Raw genomic sequence first — 21,927 nt, forward strand, 5'->3', positions numbered from 1 at the left:
TAGGAGTCACACATATAAGGCAGCCATTAATAAAAATGTATTCAAGAGAAACATGGAAATTACATGAAGGAGAAAGGAATTTTAATTAATATTTTAATTCATTAATATTTAATTATATCTTTACATGTAAGTAAAGATATTTGAAGTACTTCTAAAGGTACACTGAAGTTTATAAAGAGGTATAGATAGGGTAGGCAGCCAGAATCTTTTTATTAGGGTAGAAATGTTGAATACTAGAGGGCATAGCTTTAATGTGGGGGGGTGGGGCGTTGGGGGTGGTGGGAGGGAGTTTAAAGGGGATATGCAGGGCAAGTTTTTTTTGGTAGGTGCTTGGAACACACTGCCAGGGGTGGTAGTGGAAGTAGATACAATAGTGGCATTCAATGGGCTTTTAGATGGGCACATGAATACACGGGGAATGGAGGGATATGGGCAGGAGTGTTCAACACAGACATCATGGGCCGAAGGGTCTGTTCTTGGGCTGTACTGTTCTATGTTCCAAGTACAAAAGTGCTTTTAACCAACCTAATGTACATTGGAAATAATCACACCTTCTTCGATGCAAAATCATATTGCATTGCATGGACTGTCTACACTTCCTGCTGCCTCAGAAAAGCAGCCAACATAATCAAAGACCACTCTCACCCCAGTTATTCTCTCTTCTCCCCCCTTCCATCAGGCAGAAGATACAAAAGGTTGAAAACATGCACCACATGACTCAAAGACAGCTTCTATCCTGCTGTCAGAAGAGTATTGAATGGACCTCTTGTATGATAAAGATGAACTCGACCTCACAATCTACCTCATCATGGCCCTTGCACCTTATTGTCTACCTACACCGCACCTTCTCTGTAAATGTAACATTATATTTTGCATTCTGTTATTGCTTTTCTCTTATACTACCTCGATGTACTTATGTTTTGAAATGATTTGTATAGATGGCGTACAAAACGAAGTTTTTCCACTGTACCTCAGTACATGTAACAATAATAAACCAATTAGAGTATTGGAAAGTATTGAGATGGGGGTATACACTGACTTAAAATGACTTAAAGACAGCCTGCCAACATTGCAATCTCATTAATACAAAATGTATTTAATATAACAAGATTATAAACTCATTTAACATCAGTCCACTCTTGTTTGAGCATTTTCTGTTACATACCATTATATCATGAGGTAGTAACGTAACATTTACAGTATACATCCATGGGCATATGGAAAATAATGCGTCGTATACAACCAAGTCATTACTTTGCAACTAACCCCCTTTCCCAAAACCTGACCGAATCCCTCTGCAAATTACAAAACCAAAGTGATGCAAAATACCAATGAAGCGCCCGAAGGCAACGCCCAGTTTAACGCAGAACTCATTTCCAACAGAGGGTACATCAAAGAGAAAGGCGAGAAGCCTGCTGGTTGTTGACCGGCTCGACCAACGCGCGCGGGGAACGGCCAGCTCACGTGCCCGACTGGCGCGCGCGCGCGCGGGGAACGGCCAGCTCACGTGCCCGACTGGCGCGCGCGCGCGCGGGGAACGGCCAGCTCACGTGCCCGACTGGCGCGCGCGCGCGCGGGGAACGGCCAGCTCACGTGCCCGACTGCCCGCGAGTCGGCCCCGGGTTTAAATTTCAAACGTCGCGACCCGTCCGCCTGGTACACGGCGCCGGAGAACTCGGCGACTTTCAAACGACGGATTGTCGCTGTGGGGAAACGGGACACTTAAAATGGTGGCCGGGAGTTGGTGGCTTGCCGTGTAGTTGCACACTATTGGCAAGGGTCATTTGGTACCTGGCAAGTAATCGTTACTGCGATTAAGCGGTCTCCCTAAATTGCGGGGTTAGTGTGCGGTTGAACCGGAGACTTGGGTATGGATAGCTGTAACACAGACTGCATTGAGAAACCCCTTCGTCTTGCTTTTGCCATGTTAGGAAGATGCGTGGCTCGGCACTCGTTGTGGTTTGCCGGAATTCCTATTGTAATTTCTGTAATACTCGGGTCAGGGTTCATGAATTTTAAGAAAACTGAAGCAAATGACATAGAAGAACAGTTTACTCCCACAAGCGGTCGAGCAAAAGTAGAAAGATCTTTTGTTCGACAGCATTTTCCAATAGATTTTGCCGAATTCTCGGTAGCGAGGCTTTTCACAGATGGGGCATTTGTTTCTTTCGTTGCTGTTGCTAAAGAGAGTAACATCCTTACCAAAAAAGCATTTGAAGAGATCTTAGAACTTGATAAAATGGTCAAAAATTTAAAGGTTACTTACAATGACACTGAATATGACTTTATGACTCTTTGTGCGAAATTCGCTGGGTCATGTTATGCAAGTCCAATTTTAAGTATTATAAATCACAAGGCTGATCTAGTGGAGAGCATTGTGTTTGAATATCCTCTCCATAATAACTCGTTTATTGGAACTGCTGTGGGTGGAGTTGAGTTAGATGGATTTAAAGTTAAAAAAGCTCGTGCGGTTAGGATTGAATATCACTTAAGAGAAGACGACGAAAAATTTGAAAAGCTGACCAGAATGTGGATTCAGACGTTTCTGAACAAAATTTCTAAATCATCAGATTTAAAATGGATTAAGGTAAATTTTGAAATGATAACATTTTATTTCGCTTTTGGTGAAGTTCACAAAATGTGATCTTTGTAGTTTATTTATTGTGTATTTACTGGTTGAAAGTGATCCAGTTTTAAGCCAATCTAAATTGTTGAAAATTGTAATTTAAATTACAATTAATTGTGTCCCACAAGGATCGGTTCTGGGACCTCTACTTTTCGTGATATTTATTAATGACTTGGACGAGGGGGTAGAAGGATGGGTTAGCAAGTTTGCAGACGACACAAAGGTCAGTGGTGGTGTGGATAGTGTGGAGAACTGTTGAAGATTGCAGAGGGATATTGATAGGATGCAGAGCTGGGCTGAGAAGTGGCAGATGGAGTTCAATCTGGGGAAGAGTGAGGTGGTACACTTTGGAGGGACAAACTCCAAGGTGGAGTACAAGGTTAATGGCAGGATTCTGGGTAGTGTGGAGGAGCAGAGGGATCTGGTTATATATTCACAGATCCCTGAAAGTTGCCTCAGGTGGATAGGGTAGTTAAGAAAGCTTATGGGATGTTAGCTTTCATAAGTCATGGGATCAAGTTTAAGAGCTGCGAGGTAATGATGCAGCTTTACAAGACTCTGGTTAGACCACACTTGGAGTACTGTGTCCCGTTCTGGTCACCTCATTTTAGGATATGGAAGTGTTGGAAAGGGTACAGGGGAGATTTACCAGGATGCTGCCTAGTTTGGAGAGTATGCATTATGAGGAGAGACTAAGGGAGCTAGGGCTTTACTCTTTATAGAGAAGGAGGATGAGAGGAGACATGATAGAGGTGTACAAAATATTAAGAGGAATAGATAGAGTAGACAGCCAGCACCTCTTTCCCAGCGCACCAATGCTCAATACAAGAGGGTACGGCTTTAAAGTAATGGGTGGGAAGTCCAAGGGAGATATCAGAGGGAGGTTTTTCATCCAGAGAGTAGTTGGCGCATGGATGCGCTGCCTGGGGTAGTGGTGGAGGCAGGTACGTTGGTCGAGTTCGAGAGATGATTAGATAAGCATATGGAGGAATCTAAGATAGAGGGATATGTGGGAGGAAGGGGTAAGATAGTCTTAGGCATGGTTTAAAGGTCGGCACAACATGGTGGGCCTATTGTTCTATGGTTCTAAATTCTGTTCAGCACAAGTGCACAGGTTAATTCATTTGGCTATTGTAGTTTTCAATTTCATTTCTGGAAAAACAATTCTAATTTTTGTATTTTGTCAGGTAATCTACATCCAAGAAATGAAACTCTGTTTCAGAATGAAAAGAAACTATTTTAAATTTAAATATTTATTTAATGTTATTGGCCTTTGACACAAAACAATTTGGGAACATAAAAAAAAAACGAGAGGAACAAATCCTTGAGCTAACAAAATAGCAGCTCATCTGCAGTAGGTACCTTGCATGAATCAGTATATCAAATTAAATAGGGCTGTTCATTGAGCCTGTAAGATGTTTCTAAGTTAGATGTTCAAACTGAGGCCAAATACACAAGCCTTGCATGATAAAAGCTCAATATCAGTTGGCATATAATGTTCCAAAGTCAAGAGAATGAATTTTCAAATCAAGGGAATGGATAGGGTGTGGGATATCCCAATTAAACATAGAATGTGAGGGAGTTGTAATTGCTGGATTATTTTACTCCACCTGAATTATTTTCCTCCAGTAGCTCCTGAAAGGCTCAATCATTTTTTAATTTTATTTACAGGGTGGTAACAGGCCCTTCCGGCCCAACAAGTGCGCGCCGCCCATTTTAAACCCCCAAATTAACCTACCCGTACGTCTTTAGAATGTGGGAGGAAACCAGAGCACCCGGAGGAAACCCATGCAGACACGGGAGAATGCACAAACTCCTTACAGACAGCGACGGGAATCGAACCCCGATCACTGGCGCTGTAATAAATTGAGTTGCATATAAATTGAGTTCTTACCCCTCTGTTTTTCAGCATACAATCAAGTTTTCAGTTAAATGTTTTCATGCAGTACTTTTCCCCTTTTGTGCCCAATTTTTATTTAAGTTTCACAATTTCATTCAAGGGATGTGGGCTTTGCTGGCTGAGCCAGCATTTAATCACCCATCTTTAGTTGCCCTTGAGAAGCTAGTAGTGAGCCATTTTCTGGAACTGCTGCAGTCCTTGAGACCAGGTATACCCAGAATGCTGCTAGGGAGAGAGTTCCAGTGATGGTGAAGAAATGGCAATATACTTTCAAGTCAGGATGATGCATGGCTTGTGTTCTCATGCTTTTGTTGCCTTTGTCCTTCCAGCTGGTAGAGGTCATGGGGTTTGGAAGGTTCTGTCTCAGGAGTCTTGGTGAGTTGCTGCAGTGCATCCTGTAGATAGTGCAGACTGCTGCTACTGGGGCTGATACGTCCTGTATGGTGTCAAGATTCTTGAGTGTTGTTGAAGGTGCACACATCAAAGCAAATGGCGAGTATTCCATCACACTGCTGACTTGAGCCTTGTTGATAGTGGACAGGCTTTGGGGAGTGAGGAGGTGCATTACTCGTTGCAGGATTCCTAGCCTCTGACTGGCCTTGTAGCCACATTGTCTATATGGCTACTCTAGTTCTGTTTCTGGTCAATGGTAACCCCTAGGATATTGATAGTGACAGATATATGACATCTAAGTGTGCCGTACTACATTGGTAGTGTAATAGTGTTGATGGTGAGGCTTTGCATTTTCAGCATTTGCAACGTCCTTCTATTGCTGATGACCACCTCTGAGGCAAATGGAGCTTCTGGAAGCAAGTGCAGAGACTGGCACTCACTGAAACTGGAAGTGAAAAATCTGTGTGCACTCACAACTTACTGCTCGCTATACAAATAAATGAAAGAAATAGTTTCCCCTCTCCAAGTAGAGAATTGTGTACATCCACGTTGTGTTGCAGCAGTAAGCAGCAACAGCAAAATGTGGCAGATGGTAGTCACAACCACCTGGAATCATCCAGGATCTGAGATGTACAGCATCACTGAGGTTTTTCATCTGCACATGGTAAACCTTCCAGCAACAGCAGTGTGGCTAGAGCTCAACAGATGTCAGCGATGGAGATACAAGAGACTGCAGATATTAGAATCTGGATCAAAAACAAACTGATGGAGGAACTCTGGAGCAGGCAGCATATGTGGAGGCAGAGGGAAGGGTGACATTCTGGGTTGTCCCTGCATGAGGGCTAAGAGTGTGGGGGGAGATAGCCAGTATACAGAGGTGAGGGGGAGGGGTGTGCAGGAGCTGGTAGTTGATTCATGGACCAGATGAGGAGGGAGACTGGCACATGGAGCCAGGGAAGGGTAGGGACGGAGACAGGCTGGAAGGTGATAAGCAGAGACAACAAAGGGCTGCAGATTCTGGAATCTGATAAGTAAGGAAGGTGATAAGTGGAACCAGATAAAGGAGGGTTGATGGACAGATAGAACCAGGTGGGAGAGGGAAAAGGAACTAGGAAACAGGGGTGCTGGGGAGAAGGGTTTTGGAAAGGGGGGGTGTGGTGAGAGAACCTGGGTGGATCAGAAGGAGAGAAAAAGGAACACAGGATGCAGGTTACCTGAAATTGGAAAATTCAGTGTTCATACCATTAGCTTGCACACTACCCAGACAGAATATGAGGTACTGTTCTTCTAGTTTGAATTTGGCCAATGGAGAAGGCCAAAGACCGGCAGGTTGGTGTGAGAATTGGAAGGGGACTTGAAATAGCATGCAACTAGGACTCAAGATGGCTGTTGTGAGTGCAGGTGTTCGGCAAAGTGATCACCTAGTCTATATTTGGTCTCGCCAATATCCAGATTTCAAATTCCATCTGCCTTTTGTCAGCCCATATTTCCAACATCCATATCCTGCAGTATCCTTTGACAACCTGCCTCACTATTGACAACTCTGCCAATCTTTGTCTGTTCTGCAGACTTGCTAATCAGCCCACCTACATTTTCATCAAAGTACTTTATATCACAAACAACAGATGTCCCGGTGCTGATCTCTGAAGAACACCGTTGGTCACAGACTTTCAATTAGAATAATATCCTTCCACCACTATCCTCTGTCTTAAAGGGCCAAGTCAATTTTGAATTCAATCTACCAAGTCGCGGTGGATTCCATGTGCCTTAATCTTTTGGATCAACCTACCTTGAGGGACCTTGTCAAATGCTTTACTAAAGTCTATGAATAAAATGTCCACTGCCCTACTGTCATCAATCTTCATCATCTCAAAAAAAATCTCAATCATATTTGTAAGATGTGATCTCCCCTGCACAAAGTCATACTGGCTATCCCTATTGTCCATGTTAACTACTGTTCATTACCCATGTCTAGAGAGGTGCACGATAGATGGCAACACAAGGCTATTTTGTTGAAAGTGTCAAATGTGCAAAGTGCCAGAGCCTTCTCTCTCAAAGTCTACCATATAAAGTGAGAAATGTCCAAAATTATCACTTTATAATTGAATATAGAACATAGAAAATTACAGCACAGTACAGGCTCTTTAGCCCACGATATTGTGCTGACATTTTATTCTGCTCTAATATCTACCTAACCCTTCCCTCCCACATACCCCACCATTTCTCTATAATTCATGTGGCTCTCTAGGAGTCTCTTAAATGTCCCTAATGTATCTACCTCCACAACCTCTGCTGGCAGGGGGTTCCACACACCTGCTATTCTCTGTGTAAAAAAAAAACGTCTGATATCCCCTTGTACCTTCCTCCAATCACCTTAAAATTATACCCCTTAAGTTAGCCATTTTCGCCCTGCGAAAAAGTCTCTGACTGTCCACTTGATCTATGCCTCTTATCATTTTGTACACCTCTATCAAGTCACCTCTCATCCTCCTCTCCAAAGAGAAAAGCCCTAGATCACTCAGCCTATCCTCATAAGACATGCTCTCCAATCCAGGCAACATCCTGGTAAATCTCTGAACCCTCTTTAAAGCTTCCGCATCCTTTCTATCATGAGCCAACCAGAACTGAACACAATAGTCCAAACGTGGTCTAACCAGAGTTAAAACAAAAACTGTAGAAAGCAGAAAAAGAAATTGTTATATAACATAGTTATTTTAAAATCCATGCAAACTATTCTTTATGATATTTGTTTTCAGATATTTTTCCATTACATCTTCAACTAAAGATTATTATTTTTCCTACTGATATTTAGCTAACCTGTAGATCTGATACATTCTATCTCCCTTTCAAAAATACAAAGGTAAATATAGTTGTTTGGGGGCCTTCAGGCATGGTTGCTTTTAATAGCATATTAAAATATATGTGCACATAATATAGCTTTGCTGCAATCCTCCAACTTAATGTCATAGAGTCATACAGCACAGAAACGGGCCCTTCAGCCCAACTGGTCCATACTGACCAAGATTCCCATCTTAGCCAGTCCCATTTGCCTGCATTTGGCCCATGTCCCTCTTAAATCCTTCCTATCCATGTACCTGTCCAAGTACCTTTTAAATGCTGTTAATGTACCTGCCTAAACCACTTCCTCTGGCAGTTCATTCCATTTACTTACCAGCCTCTGGATGAAAAAGTTGCCCTTCAGGTTCCTATTGAATCTCTCCCCTCTCACCTTAAACCAATGCCCTCTAGTTCTTGATTCATCAATCCTGGGAAACATACTGTGCACACTCACCCTATCTATACCCCTCTTAACTTTATACACCTCTATAAGATCACCCCTCATTCTCCTACTCTCCAAATGAAAAAAGTTCCAACCTGCTCAATCTCTCTCCATAGCTCAGTCCCTCAAGTCCCAATAACATCCTCGTAGATCTCCTCTGCACTCTTTCCAGCTTAATGGCATCTTTCCTATGGCAGGGTAATCAAAACTGAACATAATATTCCAAATGCGGCCTCACCAAAGTCTTTTCAATTGCAACATAACATCCCAATTCCTATACGCAATGCACTTACTGATGAAGGCCAGCGTGCTAAAGCCTTCTTCACCATCCTGTTTACCTGCGACGCCACTTTCAGGGAACCTTGTACTTGTACTCCCAGGTCCCTCTGTTCTAAAATATTCCCCAGGGCCCTACCATCCACTATGAAAGTCCTACCCCCATTTATCTTCCCAAAATGCAACACCTCACACTTAGACGATTTAAATTCCATTTGCCATTCCTTGGCCCACTTACCCAACTGATCAAAGTCCTTCTTAAATCCTGATAACCATCTTCACTGTCAATGACACCACCTATTTCAGTGTCATCTGCAAATTTACTAGCCATGCCTTGTACATTCTCATCCAAATCATTGATATAGATAACAAGTAGCAATGGGCCTTGCACCAAACCCTGGGGAACACCACTCTTCACGGGCCTAGTGACTATGCCACTCTGAAAAACAGCCTTCCACCATCACCCTCTGCTTCCTTCCATCAAGCCAATTCTGTATCCAGTTAGCTAGCTCTCCCTGGATTCAATATGATCTAACTTTCCATAGCACTTTACTGTGTGGAACCTTATCAAAGGCCTTGCTGAAGTCTGTGTACACCATGTCTACTGCCATGCCCTCATCAACCTTCTTGGTTACTTCTTCAAAAAACTCAATCAAATTCATGAGATGTGATCTCCCACACACGTGGACATCCAAGTTTCATTGCACCTCCCCCTTTCCCAGTTTATTGTCATTTCAGATAATAGTCTGCTTTCCTGTTACTGACACCAGAGTGAATAACCTTACATTTATACACATTATATTGTATTCGCCCACTCCCTCAGTCTAAATTGACCTAATGTTTCTGTGCATCCTTCTCAAGACTCACTCCCTTACCCAGCTTTGTCTCATTTGCAAACTTGGAGGTATTACAATTAATTCCATTGTTCAAATCATTAATCGATATTGTGAATCGCTGGGGTCCCAGCACCAATCCCTCTGCTTTCCCCACTAGTCACTGCCTGCCACTCAGAAAAGTGTTAGTTTGCTTTTGGCCTTTTTCCTTCTCTATCAATATTACCACCTCAACCCATATTGCGATTCATACTTGTGTCCCTGAATGCAGTTGATCTGGATCTCAGATACCAGCCCAATGATTTAATTCTCTAATACCTATGGTGATTATTGCCGAGATGATTACTAAATTAATTTTTCTTGTCTGGTTCATTTTCCAATTCTAAATCCAACATTGATTCCTCTTTGAATTTCTTATGTTCTATGAGGAAATGTGTCCTGTGCACACTGTAAAGTTTCATGCCATTTTTCCCTTTTACTATCACTCCTTGTTGGATTAATAGGATGTGTTTGAATCCTCCCATGATTGTGGGTTTGTCTTTCTTCCCATTTCATAGATTTATTACTTTAGCCATTGCTCTTTGACAGCAAGATGGTACATGAAATACCTCTATTTCCAACTTCATTTGCTTTATTACGATCAATATACTGTAGATCATGTTTCTAAATTGTTAGTTTTGCCCTGTATTTTGGTATTATTACTTTTTCTTCTTCCATTATGTAGTCAGAACAACTTTAACCATCTTCAATAACCCTTGTTCCTTTGTTTTCCAAATGTATTATATGTGACAAAAAAAGGACAGCATTTAACTCAGTGTGGCATCTAGGAGCACTGGTAAAATTGAAGTTAATTGGAACCAAACACCCCACTGATTGGAATTATATTTTGCATAATGGAAACAGCCACTGCAAGAGTTCCTTAGTGTCATAGACCCAGCCATCATCATTAGTGAATGAAGTTCAGTTCCTTTTACAGCTCCTCAGAACCTCAAGCATAGAATTCATGCCTGCATATAGCAAGACCCAGATAACATTGTAGGCATGGGCTGATAAGTGGCAAGGCAACAGTTATGCCACACAGGTGCTAGTCAATGATCATCACCAACAGGAAAGAATATAACCACTAACCCTTGATTTTCAATGACATTTCCATCACAGTTTTCCTCCACCATCAACATCCTGAGGCTAAAAACTTAGTTGGATGAGCCATGTGTCTACAAGAGTTAGAAGTCCTGTCATCCCTGAGTCTTTACAGCATCTGCAGGGTACAACAGGGCTGATGAAGTACTATCTAACTTGCCTGGATAACTGTATCTCCAGCAACTCTCAAGAAACCCAGCACATTCAGAACAAGGTAGCCCACTTAATTGGCACTCCATCGTTCATATTAAATATTCATTCTCTCCACCCCAATGTAGAAAATGCACCACATTTACTTTTTTAACAATCTGCTAGAGGAACTCATCAGGTCAAGCGGCATCTGTGGAGGGAAAGGAATTGTCAATGTTTCGGGTTGAGACTCTGCATCAGGATTCCTTTCTCCCCACAGATGCAGCAGATTGTTTGTTGCTGCAGATTTCAGCATCTGCAGTCTCTGTGTCTCCACTGCATTTACTTGTCTGCCCATAAAATCCGTAACTCAAGTTCTGATGATACATTTCGGGTTCATGACCTTAGAGATTCCACAGATGCTGCCTAATCTGATGAGCACTTTCTGTTATTTCCTACATAAAACAAATCTGCTAATATTATTGTGTCTGTGGGAAACCATTAAATGTGCTCATGTGCTCTAAAGTAGCTAGGGGTACTTGCACACCTGAAGTAAATTATGGAATAATATTAACAGATTTGCGGGGGGGGGGGGGTGGTGTGGTGGTGGTGGTGGGAACTAGAGTGGCAGGGCAGCAAGTGGAGAGGCTGTGGGGAAAGTAGATGTTAAGACTACAAGCAAAGATGGAAACCAAAAGGTTGAGCATGGTGGGACTAATGTTCTGAGTTGTGTCTATTTCAGTGCAAGGAGTATCGTAGGTAAGGTAGACGAACTTAGAGCATGGATTGGTATAAGGAATTATGATGTTGTAGCCATTAGTGAGACGAGGTTTTAGACATGATAGACGGGGAGGTATTAAAGGGGGATGGGTGGCATTACTCATTAGGAAAAATGTCATGTCAGTGCTCAGAAAGGACACTCTGGAGGGCTCGACTACCGAGGCATTTTAGGTGGAACAGAGGAATAAAAAAGGGATGACCATGTTAATGGGACTATATTATTGACCTCCCAATAGTCAGCGGGATTTAGAGAAGCAACTTTGTAGACAGATAGCAGACAGTTGTAGGAAATATAAAATTGTGATTGTAGGTGATTTTAACTTTTCACATAATGACTGGGAATCTCATACTGTAAAAGGACTGGATGGGATAAAGTTTGTCAAATGTGTTTAGGAAAATTTCTGTAGTCAATATGTAGAGGTCCCAACTAGGGAGAACACGATACTGGATCTCCTCTTAGGGAATGAGACAGGGCAAGTGACAGAAGTGAGTGTTGGGGAACACTTTGGATCTAGTGACCATAATTCCATTGGAATCAAGATAATTATGGAGAAGGGTAGGACTGGTCCTAGGGTTAAGATTCTAAATTGGAGGAAGGCCAATTTTGAGGGCATCAGAAGGAATCTGGCAGGCGTGCATTGGGATAGGTTATTTTCCGGGAAAGAAATGCTTTGGTACGTGGGAGGCCTTCAAAAGTGAAATATTGAGAGAACAGAATCTGTGTGTTGCTGTTAGAATAAAAGGCAAGGCTAACAAGTTTAGGGAACCTTGGTTATCGAGGGATATTGAGGGCCTGGTAAAGAAAAAGGAGGTGCATGTCAGGTATAGGCAGTTAGGATCAAGTGAGGTGCTTGAGGAGTATAAGAAATAAGATATCTTTATTCGTCACATGTACATGGAAACACACAGAATATTTAAGAGAGAAATCAGGGCTAAAAGAGGACATGAGGTCGCTCTGGCAGACAGGTGAAAGAGAATCCCAAGGGTTTCTATAGCTATATTAAGAGCAAAAGGATAGCAAGGGACATCTATGCGTGGAGCCAAAAGAGATGGGGGAGATCTTAAATGAATTTTTTGCGCCTGTATTTACTTGAGAGACAGACACAGAGTCTATAGAACTGAGGGAAAAGAGTAGCGAGGTCATGGACCATATCCGGATTATGGAAGAGGAGGTGCTGGTTGTCTTGAGGCGAATTAGGGTGGATAAATCCCCAGGGCCTGACAAGGTGTCCCCTCAGACCTCATGGGAAACTAGTGCAGAAATTGCAGGGGCTCTGGCAGAGATATTTAGAACTTCCTTTGCCACGGGTGAGGTGCTGGAGGACTGAAGGGTAGCTAATGTTGTGCTGTTGTTTAAGAAAGGCTCTAAGAATAAGCTGGGAAATTATAGGCCGGTGAGCCAGATATCAGTTGTGGTTAAATTATTGGAAGGTATTCTGAGGGACAGGATATATACATATTTGGATAGATGGGGGCTGATTAGGAATAGTCATCATGGGTTTGTGAGTGGCAGGTCATGTCTAACAAATCTAATAGAGTTTTTCGAGGAGGTTACCAGGAAGGTTGAACAAGGGAAGGTGGTGGACGTTGTCTACATGGACTTTAGCAAGGACTTTGATGAAGTCCCACATGGGAGACTGGTCCAGAAGGTTAAGTTGCTTGTCATTCAGGATGAAGTATTCAATTGGATTCAATGTTAGCTTAGCAGGAGAAGCCAGAGAGTGGTAGTAGATGGTTGTCTCTCTGATTGGAGGCCTGTGACTAGTGTTGTGCTGCAGGGATCAGTGCTGGGCCTGTTGTTGTTTATCATCTATATTAATGAGTTAGATGATAATGTGGTAAACTGGTTAAGCAAATTTGCGGATGACACCAAGACTGGGGGCTTTGTGGACAGTGAGGAAAGCTACCAAAGCTTGCAAAGTGATCTGGACCAGCTGGGAAAATGGGCTGAAAGATGGCAGATGGAACTTAATGCAGACTAGTGTGAGATGATACACTTTGGGAGGACAAACCAGGGTAAGACTTGCACAGTGAATGGTAGGGCACTGAGGTATGCAGTAGAACAAAGGGACCTGGGAATACAGATCCATAATTCCCTGAAAGTGGCATTGCAGGTAGGGTCATAAGAGAGCTTTTGGCACATTGGTCTTCATAAATCAGGGCATTGAGTACAAGAGTTAGGATGTTACGTTGAAGTTGTATAAGATATTGGTGAGGCTGAATTTAGAGTATTGTGTGCAGTTCTGGTCACCTACCTACAGGAAGGATATCAATAAGCTTGAAAGGGTGCAGAGAAAATTTACACGGATGTTGCTGGGACTTGAGTTACAGGGAAAGGTTGAATAGGTTAGGACTTAATTCCCTGAAGCACAGGAGGATGAGGGCAGATCTTATTGAGGTATACAAAATTATGAGAGGTATAGATAGTGTGAATGCATGCAGGCTTTTTCCTCTCAAGTTGGGTGAGACTAGAACTAGATGTCATAGGGTTAGGGTGAAAGGTGAAATATTTAAGAGGAATCTGACTGGGAACTACTTCATGCAGAGGGTGGTGCAAGTGTTGAATGAGTTGCCAGTGAAAATGATGGATGCAGGTTAGTTTAACATTTAAGAGAAGTTTGGATAGGTGCATGATGAGAGAGGTATGGAGGGCCATGGTCCAGGTGCAGGTAGCTGGGACAAGGCAGAAAGCCAGGCCGGCATGGACTAGATGGGCCAAAGGGCCTGTTTCTGTGCTGTAGTACTCTATGACTCTTAAGTGAATCAGCAAAACAGACAATGGATTTCAATACAGGCGAATACGAACACTTAGGATAAAACATAAAATACAAGTAATGAAGGAAGTAATGGGGATAAGGAGTTGATAGAGGGCCAACAGGGTTTTTAAAAGGGAGGTCACGCTGGAAAGTGTGGAAAACCTTTCCACACATTTTTTGGAGAGATGACCAATGTAGTGGACAGTAGCTATTGGATGGATTTCCAGATTGATAAAATCCTTTAAAAATTGAAGTTATGGAGTTGAGGTAAATGACTGAGCAGCAGAAGGCATAGATTAAATTAGCAGGTATTTAGATCAGCTGTGATTAGATTCCTAGAGTTATACAGCAGGGAAACAGGCCCTTTGGCCCAACTTGTCCATGCTGACCAAGGAGCCTACCTGAGCTAGTCCCATTTGCCTGCTTTTGGCCCATATCCCTCTAAACCTTTCTGATCCATGTACCCGTCCAAATGTATTTTGAATGTTGTAATTGTACCACCTCTACCACTTCCTCCGACAGATTGTTCTATATACCCACCAACTTCTGTGTAGGGAAGTCTAAAACTAGAGGGCATAGGTTTAAGGTGGGAGAGGAAAGATTTTTCACACATCCACCTTATTTATGCCCCTCATGATTATATAAATCTCTACAAGGTTATCCCCCAGCCTTCTCTCCAGGGAAAACAGTCCCAGCCTAATCAGTCTCTCTTTGTAACTCAAGCCCTCCAGTCCCAGCATCATTCTTGTAAATCTTCTCTGCACCCCCCAGCTTAATGGTGTTCCACAAGAATTTGTGTTGGGGCATACTATTTACCTATATTCACAAATGATTTGGCTGAGATGATGGATGGTTGCTGAGGGAATGTGCTAAAATTTGGAATGCTTAGAATTGAAATATTGTTCCAACTGCTCTGACTAATTATACATTTTTCATTTGGATAACATTTCTGTCAAGGTGCTTCAGAGGCATAATTGAAAGCAGCTGCTGAACTAAAAATCAGGTGGTATGTCCAAAAGTTTGGTCAGAAGCAGCTATAGAGGAGGAGAGGAAGGTGAATAGATTAGGGTTTCAAGTTTTTTCCAGAACAGAGGTTCCCAAATATTTTATGAAAATTAAGAATGAGGGGTCTTTGACCTAAAACATTATCCGTTTCTCTTTCCACAGATGCTGCCTGACTTGCTGAGTTTTTCCATCATTTTCTGTTTCTATCCAAAACCTTTCTGTTGCACCTTTGCTTATACTGAATAAAAACCCTCTATTCATATAACTGTATGTCACACCCTCTTTTAATTTAAACCAGTTAGAAAATCTAGATTCCAGACCATGAATCTTAGTCAATACATAACTAATTACAAACTTTATTATTTTATTTTTACTGTAATGAAATAGTCTGTAAAAATCATCTCTTAAATGTTAGTGTGCTGGAGAAGTAACTTTGCAATTGTTGATTATTATGTTTATAATATTTCTGTCATTTTCCTGAATTGCAGATTTCACATTTCAGTTCCATATCAAGACAAGATGAATTTGAAGGAAATGCCAAAATAATAATTCCACTCTTTTCCGTTACTTACTTCCTCACAATAACCTTTTCTATTGTATCCTGTATGAGGTAAAAGTTTTTTTCTCACTTGAAGGTATCAAATTACTGTAACACAAGATATTAAATGAGTTACAGAGGCATGTCATTTACTTTCAGGCTTGACTGTGTGAGGAATAAGGTCTGGGTGGCTACTCTGGGAGTCTTATCAACTGGATTAGCCGTACTAACAGGCTTTGGACTACTGGTATACTGTAAAGTGTCATTTGCCATCAATACTGCCAATGCACCTTTTCTGATTCTAGGTCAGGACTCTATTATTATCATTATTATTAGTTTGAAAATTAATATAAATTAATTAATATAAAAGATGAAAATAAGGTTTGCCATTGCAAAAGCCCCAAGGATAGATTTCACATAAAAATACGGCTTCATATTTGTTGATTTTTGTGACAGAAATGCGCAGATTTAATATACAATCATTAATCATTGAAAATTTATGATACAAGAGGAGGCCATTATCCACAGTGATCAAACAAAAAACATTTAGCCGTACCCCACCTTATAGCATTTGACATCTAACCTTGCAAGGCACTGCTCTTCAAGTAAGCAGGCAGGTATGTATAAGTGTGTTGGGCGTTTCTTCCTCTAACTTTACATCCTCTGGGTGAAACTCTTTTCTCTCAACTCTGATCCTTATATCAATTACTTTAAATCTCTGTCACTTTGTTTTTTTTTTCATATTTCCTTACGACCTAGAAGGTGCCAATTCACCCCATCAAGTCCGTGCCAGGTCCCAAGCCAATCTAGTTAGTCACATTCCCCCTTTTTTATATTCCCTGTAACCTAATCTCTCTCACATGCTCATTTAAAACCCCTCCCTCATCCCACTCCTCCAGTTCTACTGTCCACCAACTCTTAGGGCAATTTACAGTAGACAGTTAACCTAACAATCAGCATAACTTTGAGAAAAGAAATGAGGAAAATCACATGCAGACAGCACCTGTGGTCAGAATTGCTGGAAATGTGAGATAGCTATCCTGTGATGACTCTGCTAAGGAAAATGGATACTATTTTATAAATACAGTGGAGAGTTGCAAGAATAGTATGGCTGTTGCAGTAGGGGATTTTAACTTTCCTAACATAGACTGGGACTGCCATACTATTAAAGGGCTTAGATGGGCTGGAATTTGTTAAGTATATCAGGAAAGTTTCCTTGAGCAATATATAGAGGGCCCTACTAGGGAGAGGGCAAAACTTGACCTACTCTTGGGTAATAGGGTGGGGCAGGTGACTGAGATGACTTTGGGACCAGTGACCATAGTTCAATTATTTTTAAACTAGTTATGGAAAGGGTCAGAACAGGTCCACAGGTTCAAGTTCTAAATTGGGGAAGGTGAATTTTTACTGTATGAGTCAGGAGCTTGCAAAGGTTGATTGGAGTAGGTTGTTTGTGGGCAAAGGGACCACAGGCAAGTGGGAGGATTTTAAAGGTGAGATAGTGAGAGCTCAAGGTCTGCATGTTCCTGTTAGAGTGAAGGACAAGGTTGGTAGGGGTGGAAAACCCTGGATGATGAGGGATATTGAGGCCCTGGCTCAAAGGGAAAAGGAGGCATGGGTCAGGTACAGGCAGCTGGGATCAAGCAAATCCCTGGAGGAGTATACTCATGAAGGAAATCAGGAGGACAAAAAGGGGGCATGAGAAAGCTTTGGCAGAGAAGATTAAGGAAAATAAAATAAATTTATAAGTATATTAAGGGAAAAAGAGTAACTAGAGACAGAATAGGGCCCGTCAAAGACCAAAGAGGACACCTTTGTGTGGAGCCACAGAAGATGGGCAAGGTCCATAATGAGTATTTCTCCTCTGATTTTACCATGGAGAAAGACATAAAGACTTCAGAACTAGGAAAAGTAAATCATAAGGTCTTAGGGATAGTCTGCATTGCAGTAGAGGGGGTGTGGGATGTTTTAAAAGGTATGAAGTAGAAAAATCTTCAGGACCTGACCAGGTATATCCAAGAACACTGTGGGAGGCTAGAGAAGAAATTACAGGAGTCCTGGCTGAGATATTTGCATCATAGTTAGCCACAGTTGAGGTGCCAGTAGACTGGATGGTAGTGAAAATACTGTCTTTCTTTTAGAAGGGTGGCAAAGAAAAGCCTGGGAACTATAGACTAGTAAGTTTAACATCCATAGTAGGTAAATTATTGAAGAGGATCTTAAGGGGTAAGATATACATACATCTGGAAAGACAGGGGTAGTCAACATAGCTTTGTGCATGGGAGATCATGTCTTATGAACTTGATTGAGTTTTTTGATGTGACCAAGAAAGTCAATGAGGGCTGGGTGGTAGACATGGTTTATGTGGACTTCAGTAAGGCCTTTTATAAGGTTCCACAAGGTAGGCTGCTCTGGAAGGTTAGATCGAAAGAAATTCAGGGAGAGCTGGCTAACTGGATACGCAATTGGCTTGATGGTGGAAGGTTGTTTCTCAGACTGGAGGCCCGTGACTAGTGGTGTGCCTCAGGGGACAGTGCTGGGTCCATTGTTGTTTGTCATCTATATCAACGATTTGGATAAGAGTGTACAAGGCACGGTTAGTAAGTTGGCAGATGACACTAAAATAGGTGGTATAGTGGACAGGGAAGAAGGTTATCAAAAATTACAGGGGGATCTTGATCAGCTGAGTAAGTGGGCCGAGGAATGACAATGGAGTTTACTTTGGATAAGTGCGAGGTGTTGCAGTTTGGTAAGTCAAATCCAGGTAGGGCTTTCACAGTGAACAGCAGGGTCCTGGGGACTGTTGTAGAACAGAGAGACCTTGGAGTACAAGTACAAGATTCACTGCAAGTGGAGTCACAGGTAGACAGGGCTGTGAAGAAGGCTTTTGCATGCTGGCCTTCATGAGTCAGGTCACTGAGTATAAAAGTTGGGACGTCATGGTGCAGTTGTACAAGACGCTGCACTTAGAGTATTGTGTTCAGTTTTGGTTGCCCTGCTATAGGAAAGATGTTATTAAACTGGAAAGAGTGCAGAAAAGATTTACAAGGATGTTGCCAGGACTTGAAGGACTGAGTTATATGGAGAGGTTGGACAGGCTAGGACTTTATTCCTTGGCGCATAGGAGACTGAGAAGTGATCTCATAGAGGTGTATAAAATTATGAGGGGCATAGATAGGGTGATTGCACTCAGTCTTTTTCCCAAGGTTGGGGAATCAAGAACTGGAGGGCGTAGGTTTAAGGTGAGAGGGGAGAGATTTAATAGGGGCTTGAGGGGCAACTTTTTTTTTACACAAAGGGTGGTATCTATGTTGAATAAGCTGCCAGAGGAAGTGTTTGAGGCAGGTAAAATACTAACTTTTAAAAGACAGTTGGACAGGTACATGGATTGGAAAGGTTAAGAAGATTATGGCCAAACGCTGGCAAATAGGACCAGCTTGGATGGGGCATCTTGGTTGGCATGGACCAGTTGGGCCGAAGGGCCAGTTTCCGTGCTGTATAACTGTATGACTCTATGACTATAATTTACACTGTCTAGGCCCATCATAATTTAAGGCATCTCACTTAAATCAACTCTCAGTCTTGCCTACTCCACTAAAAAAGCCCTAGTTTATCCTATCTTTTCTCTTGGCTGCAACTTTCCAGTCTTTTCGAAATCTTAATTTATTTTCTCTGCTCCCTCTCCAAAAATGTGATGACTGGAACTGTATGCAGTACCCAACCTGTTACTTATACCGCAAGACTCTGATAATCTGCTATCCTTGGAACTTTGCTGATACTAGACTGGCAGATTTTCTGGGTTATTGAATATTGCTCCTGTTAACACAAACACACTTTTATTTTACCTTTCTAAGATGTTACACAGTATTATAATAAATTTTCCAGGGAACTAGGTGAATTTAATGGGAGCACATGAAACAAATCCTTGTGAGTTTAAAGGGAGCATGGGAATGGGATCCCGGTGAATCTAAAGGGAGCAAGGGAATGGAGCCTGTGGGTTCTTGGTGACTTTGATAGGGAACAGGACCCTGGTGAGCCAGTTGTCAAACCATCAGGACTTGCAAAAATTTGGACAGGGAATTATTGGAGATTTACTTGATACTGTTCTTCCCTGCTCTTGTGTTCTATGCTGCAACTAATGAAGGATAATATCCCATGTGCCTTTTCAAGGTAAGGTCTCTCTGTTTCTCCACACCTTTCAGCAACCAACTCCTTGTTGTTTATTAGTTTGTTAAACCTCCCCAGTTTCATTACTTCACACTTGGTTAAATTCCATTTGCCACTTATCTGTCCAATAGACCATACATCACTGTTTTCTTGCAATCTAAAGCTTTTCTCAATGAAAACCACATGGCCAATTTTTATATTATCTGTAAACTTATCTGTGCCCTCTATATTTAGATCTAAATCATTAATACAAAGGGACCAAGTACTGAGTGCAGCAGAATTCCATGGGAAACCTTATGCTTTACAGTCATAAAAAACATCCATTACCCATTGCTTGCTCCCATTAAGCCAAATTTGGATTCAACTTTCCACTTCCATTGGATTGCATGGGCTATAGTTTTTTGACCAGCCTCATAAGGACTACATTGAATGGACTATTTCATCAATCCTCCTTGTTATCTTTTCATAGAATTTATTCAACTTAATCAGGCATAAACTTTCCTTAACGTTCCTTCTGACTGTCCATGCTTAAACTCTAAAAGAAGGTTTTAGTATCCCTTAAAATGGGTTCCAGTAATTTTTACCTCTACTGAAGTTAAACTAACTGGTCTGGAATTATTTTGTTTATCCTTCCCTCCCTTTGTAAACTAAGAAACTATGAAAGCAGACCTACAGCATTACTCCTGTGATGAGAAAACTGCAAAGTTGTAGTTTGAGCCTAAGCAATTTCACCCTTGCTTTTAGCAGCCTGGGACAGATTCAAACTTAGCAATGAATTCATTTTGAAAAATGATAAGCCCTTTAAAACTGCTTCTTTCATGAAGTTTATCTCATTCAATATTTCACAGTCATAAAGCATAGAACAGTACAGCACAGGAATAGAACCTTCGGCCCACTTTGTCTGTGCTAAACACTATGCCAAACTTAGATCTCCATGATCCATATACCTCCATTCCCTGCATATTCATGTGCCTTTCTAAAAGCCTCTTAAACGCCACTATCATATCTGATTCTACCACTACCCCTGGCAGCCCCTTCCAGACACCTACCACTCTTGCCAAAAAAAAACTTGCCAAACACATCTCTCTTAAACTTTCCCCTTTTCACCTTAAATGCATGTCCACTAGTATATGACATATCTACCCTGGGAAAAAGATTCTGACTGTCTCCCTGTCTCTATCTCTCATAATTATATAAATTTCTGTCAGGTCTCCCCACAGCCTCTGAAGCTCCAGAGAAAACAAACCAAGTTTGTCCAACCTCTCCTTATACTCATACCCTCTAATTCAGGCAGCATCCTGGTAAACCTCTTCTTTACCCTTTCCAAAGCCTCCATATCCTTCCTGTAATAGGGTGACCAGAATTGCACACAGTGCTCCAAATGTGACCTAATCAAGGTTTTATATGGCTGCAACATGACTTCCCAACATGTATACTCAAGTGTCCCAACCAGTGAAGGCAAGCATGCCATATGCCTTTTGGCGTGGCCACTTTCAGGAAGCTATGGACTCCAAGATCCCTCTGTGCATCAATACTGTTAAGGTCCTGCCGTTAACTGTATACTCACCCCTTTTGACCTCCCAAAGTGCAACTCCACACTTGCCTGGATTAAACTCCATCTAACATTTCTCCATCCTTAGCTGTAACTGATCTATATCCTGCTGTATCCTTTGATGACCTTCTTCACTGGCCACAACTCCTTGTGTTATCTGCTAATTTACTAACCCACCCATCTACATTTTCATCCAAGTCATTTACATATATCATAAACAACAGAGGGCCCAGCATTGATCCCTATGGAACACCCCACTGGTCGCAGACCTCCAGCCAGAATAACACTCTGTCTTCTATGGGCAAGCCAATTCTGAATCCAAACTACCAAGTCACCATTGATCCCATGCATCTTAATCTTCTGGATCAGCCTACCTTGAGGGATCTTGTCAAATGTCTTACTAAAGTCCATGTGGACAACATCCACTGCCCTACCCTCATCATTCACCTTTGTCGCCTCCTCAAAAAAACGCAAACAAGTTTGTAGAGGTGACTAGCCCCGCATCGAACCATGCTGACTCTCCATAATCAGGCCATGCTTTTCCAAATGCGC

At 41.9% G+C, this 21,927-nt stretch overlaps 1 protein-coding gene across 1 annotated transcript in view; it reads left to right on the forward strand.

Annotated features, from left to right (window-relative positions):
- Window positions 1-1,870: 1,870 nt before the first annotated feature.
- The window catches only part of LOC127570523 (patched domain-containing protein 3-like), a 30,412-nt gene continuing 10,355 nt past the window's right edge, over window positions 1,871-21,927 (forward strand). Inside the window, exons 1-3 of the mRNA XM_052016175.1 lie at window positions 1,871-2,587; window positions 15,607-15,728; window positions 15,816-15,961. Of these exons, the coding sequence (XP_051872135.1) occupies window positions 1,871-2,587; window positions 15,607-15,728; window positions 15,816-15,961 (985 nt within the window). The remainder of the gene's footprint in view (window positions 2,588-15,606; window positions 15,729-15,815; window positions 15,962-21,927) is intronic.

Source organism: Pristis pectinata, chromosome 5 (assembly GCF_009764475.1).
Source record: "Pristis pectinata isolate sPriPec2 chromosome 5, sPriPec2.1.pri, whole genome shotgun sequence".
In the NCBI taxonomy this organism is placed as follows: Eukaryota; Metazoa; Chordata; class Chondrichthyes; order Rhinopristiformes; family Pristidae; genus Pristis; species Pristis pectinata.